This window comes from Zerene cesonia, chromosome 18 (assembly GCF_012273895.1).
Source record: "Zerene cesonia ecotype Mississippi chromosome 18, Zerene_cesonia_1.1, whole genome shotgun sequence".
NCBI classification, from domain to species: Eukaryota; Metazoa; Arthropoda; class Insecta; order Lepidoptera; family Pieridae; genus Zerene; species Zerene cesonia.
The window spans coordinates 5,613,658-5,618,280 of NC_052119.1; the positions used below are offsets into that span (position 1 = coordinate 5,613,658).

Below are 4,623 nucleotides of genomic sequence, written 5' to 3' on the forward strand. Positions count from 1 at the left end.
GCGCCGCCCACCTCGCTCTTCAACACCACCTCCAGTGAGTTCTGTGCTCCAGCTCTCGTTCCATTGCTATCCGTGCCACTTAACCACATTTAACCACCACCATTTAACCACATGTTACAGATTGAAAAATTTTTTTGAAAGAATAGAAAAAATTCGATCACGGGGCGGGATTCGAATTCGATCTCTGGGATCACGGGTGGCCGGGAGGCTAGGCGTTGCTACGGTTAGGCAAGAAACGCGGGTTCGAATCCCGCCCCGTGATCGAATTTTTTCTATTCTTTCAAAAAATTTCTCATTTAGGTATAAAAAGCATTTCAACTAAAAATTAAATGTTACAGATTTATATTTAAAAATAAGGATTAGTATCAGTTGGACGGTATTTTCCGCGCGAATAGGCGGTTATCGTAATTGAAATAATATAAAATATCTTATCTTTTAAGTTGGATCAAAGTGCATATGGTGTGCAAATTGGGTTAAAATTGGTTAAGTCACATAGGAGTACATTGCCGACAAACAATGTGATACGTGATTTTCGTATTAGGATTTAAATGTATCACGCCTATAGGACATGAGAAATTCTCATTTACACACATTTTAATTTATAAAAAAAGTGTAATATAGAAAATAATAGATAACTAGATATATGGTATTTTCTTGTGTTTGATTTTACGCGAGTATTATACATTTAGAAATTAAAAACGGGGCGTCTCCCCGTGACCACACTCGCTGTAAAGTGTTCGAAACATCGGGTTAATAATATAATGAATAAATCGCGTTTAAAATCCGTTAAAAAAAGTTTATTTTCTAAACTAGATATATTATGTTCTTGATTTACTTCACCTGATAAAACCGGAAACATACTCTTAATACTAATAATATCTTCGACAATTTCTTCTGACCAGAAAAATAAAAACGTTTTATGTTGTATGTGGACTTACTATTACGGTTAACTAAATTTGTATATAACAATAATAAATCACAACAAATAGGCATTATTCGCTTCTAATATGCAATTTACATGCACGCTTCGCTTGCACATTTTCCGTTCACCTCGCTTTGTGTTAACTTATTTTTTCTCTCGTCCAGTGTCTCTCGGGCCGTATCATCCGGCGAATGTGAACGGACACTTGTCGTCCGACCATCAGCAATATAATACGTATAACCAAAAAGATAGCGGACATTACATTGAAAGAAACGTGGAGTCTAAAAGCGCTGACTGTCCCGCAAACACTCATACAAAATGCAACGGCAGTATGAAAGGGCAAACGGGTAGAGGGAACAAGAAAAGCGCTTTCGCGGTTGTCGTACAAAGTCCGCCGCGTTCCAATTTACAACATCAACAGAATTGGCAACATCTCGCTGTTCAATGTTAGTAATTTTGCTTTTTTTTTGTTTGCTTTGTCGCTTATTGGTGCTATTGTTATGTGCTCACTTTATCATTTAGCTCGCGTAAAGCGCGTCGAACTAAACGTGTTATGTATGTTTAAGAATTAGGAATATTTAAGAATTAGAAGGAGGAAGATTAGACTTCATTTTTAGTTTTATAGCATTGAAATGCTTTATAAATGAGAAATTTTGAAAGAATAGAAAAAATTTGATCCTGCCTCGTGATCAAATTTTTTTTATTCTTTCAAAATTTCTCAAGATTAGACTTTTTCAGATATTCTTTTCTATTCTTTAATTCCATTGTTATTATTATATACAATATTGGAGTTTTGTTTAGTTAAGTTACTAAACTAATGCAAGTAGCATGCAGAATTTTGAGTTTCACTAACAACCTATGTCTTAGTTTCGTTCTATTTTCCATTGACTTCAAGATATCAATTCGAATCATCTTAAGCATTAGGTTTGGAAATAATACTTTCAATGCTTTCAATATTAAATAAAACATGTTTGTCAACAGGAATGAGTGGGCTGGTGTCGTCTCCATTCAGTGTGAATCCATTCTCCCTCCCGACCTGCAGTGCGCAACAATACGCGCAAACGGCTCCTCTCGCATCGAAGTAACGTTCTTTACTATCATTTTCTTAATGTTATTTAGTCTTTTACGCGTTTTTTACCTGTATTTAAAGTATCGTAATTTGTTTTTGATTATAAGATTAATTTATTTTAATATACATCATCGTCAGTATTTAATCTTTATTTATTGCACTATTTCACATTTCATTAGTTTCTGTTTGGTCCATTTGGTAGCAATAAAATTATGATGTATTTAAATATCAGTTATAACTTACGTTGTTAACCATCGATATATTTTAGCTTGATACTCATAAATCTATATTATTCGATTTTTATTTAACCAGTCTTTAAAATACTTTTGCTCAATTTTTTTTTCAAAATTAGTTTAGGTTAATATGTTAAAGATGCTCTTTTGTATATATGATGTAATTATTGTGTAAATATTAGAATTACATGTAATCAGCTCACGATAATGACTCAATTGTTAGATCCAAATGATATAGACGTATTCATAATTTTATTCAATATTAATAATTAATTTATTATTATTTACTTCAGAAAAAGCTAGTTTTTTCAAGTTGTGTTTATTATTTTATTTTTTACTATTTTAATTATGTATAATAAAATCAATTTCGTCTTTGTTAAAGAGAACAATGTCACATTTATTTTGTAAAATCTGTGATATATTTATTGTAAGTATCAATGTAAAAAATGAAATCAAAAATATAATCGCATTACTCTAGTTTCCATTGTTCTAAGATCAATAGTCATATTATACTGTAAGTGTAAATATATCTCGAATATAAATCATATCTTGAAACAAAACATATCCTGTATTTAAGAGAAATCATTTCTATGGGGATACCTTATCAATATACAACGAAAAAGAAAATAAATTATTCGTTTAGAAATGTTACGAAATGTATACGAAAATAAAATGACTCCTTTTGCCGAACTTGGAAATGTACCGAACGATACTGAATTTAGTGGAAATCTCACGAAATATGAAATTGTAGTGAAGTACGAGTATTATATAATACCGTTGTATAACAAATAAGACTTGTAAATTGTAATCGTTCATAAAGAATATAAGTACAATATTAAATTGCATATACAGATACTTGTATTGTTTTATTTTGTTTCTCGTAATATCTTTTTTCATGTTATGAATTTTAAACGGCAAAATTATATGCTGAGAATAACATAGTGTAGGTTTAGAGAAATACTATTTTCTAGAAAGAATATTAATTACCAAAATAATATAACTATGATTTACAATATTTGCCAAACGTGTATTGTTTTTAAGCAGTTATACGGGCTAGTACACACTGGACGGGTCGATCCATCATACTTCATTATGAACGAAACATCAACTCAAATAGTTTAAAGCATTGTGATTTCGCACATGCTACCGTTAGCACCCCACTTGTAATATTATACTAACAATTTTTGTCCTCGAAGGGTAATATTTTCTATTGTTATTCCTGACTAGATAATGCATGGGTTTATCGCTGCTCCTAATTGTGTCAGTAAAGAATGGGGATTGTATTACTCCGGAATTAACATTAAAATAGTGAATGGCTGTTTCGGAGATGCTGTCTTTGTAAATATAAATTAATTATGAAAATTTGATTTCGAAGGGTGTTTTGTCCATATGACCACTCTAAGGATTTTGTGTGTGTAATTTTATACAGCAATTAAGCTAATCTGAATTTCAATCCACATTTATGTTTAACAGTACAAGGAGATCGAGGTATTTGTAAGAACGCTATCAGAATAAAAAAACTTATATATATTTACTGAGGGATCTTTATAATATGGCGTTTGTAACGTAGTTAAATGTCAGAGCTGGTTCAATGTTCGGTAGGAATGATATAACTTAAGCGTGTTAGGGACCCAGTAATTTCAAATAATGAAAACACTTGGAGGGCAGGATTCTTCAAGATTTTATACTTTATTAACTATCAAACAACTTTGACTATCAAAAATGTCAGTTCTAAGCGTGCACACCAATCGTGTTAGCAGATTAGCTATCGAATAACACACGAATACAAATTGTGTAACTCGATTACGGTACAATAATCCAAATGCGTCTTTAGTCGCGGCAGTTGCCGCCGCGTGCGCAGCACGCGCCCGCCCCGGGACTCGTGTCATTGCGTTGAGTGACATAATCTGTGGAATTTGAGACGTTATTTGACTCTGACAAATATTTTCAAATATGGAACGAATGATTGATAATAAATTATTATAATTTTTCAACTTTTGATTATAAAGTCTGAAAAATATGAATTTTTTGTTTTTTTCTTAATCCGACAATATTAACTGACATTATAGCTATAAAATGTAAGGTCTATTCGCTTGGGTATTTCTTGAAGTGCGCGCTATTAGCAGAGTAAAGATATTGAATTAAGCACTGAAAAAGATCATGTTTTTACTTTTATAAGTCCCATATGCGGTATTTGGATCATTACGCAGACTTTAATATGATGATTTACAAAAAATACATTTTTATATATAATCGATTTTTTGCCTTGTTTCTTTTTACACTAGACCTCCAACTATCTTCGTGTAAAACACGTATTTTCACAGGGACGTAACACGAACAAATAGCGAAAGTGAACAAATTGTATGCACACGTCAATCTGTCGCGTGTTGGTCGCGCGA

The 4,623-nt window shown here is 32.0% G+C and overlaps 1 protein-coding gene across 1 annotated transcript in view; it reads left to right on the forward strand.

Moving 5' to 3' along the window:
• LOC119834073 (transcription factor collier) overlaps positions 1-1,373 on the forward strand; it is a 41,490-nt gene extending 40,117 nt beyond the window's left edge. The window contains exon 14 of the mRNA XM_038358356.1: positions 1,087-1,373. Within this exon, the coding sequence (XP_038214284.1) occupies positions 1,087-1,373 (287 nt within the window). The remainder of the gene's footprint in view (positions 1-1,086) is intronic.
• Positions 1,374-4,623: the final 3,250 nt, after the last annotated feature.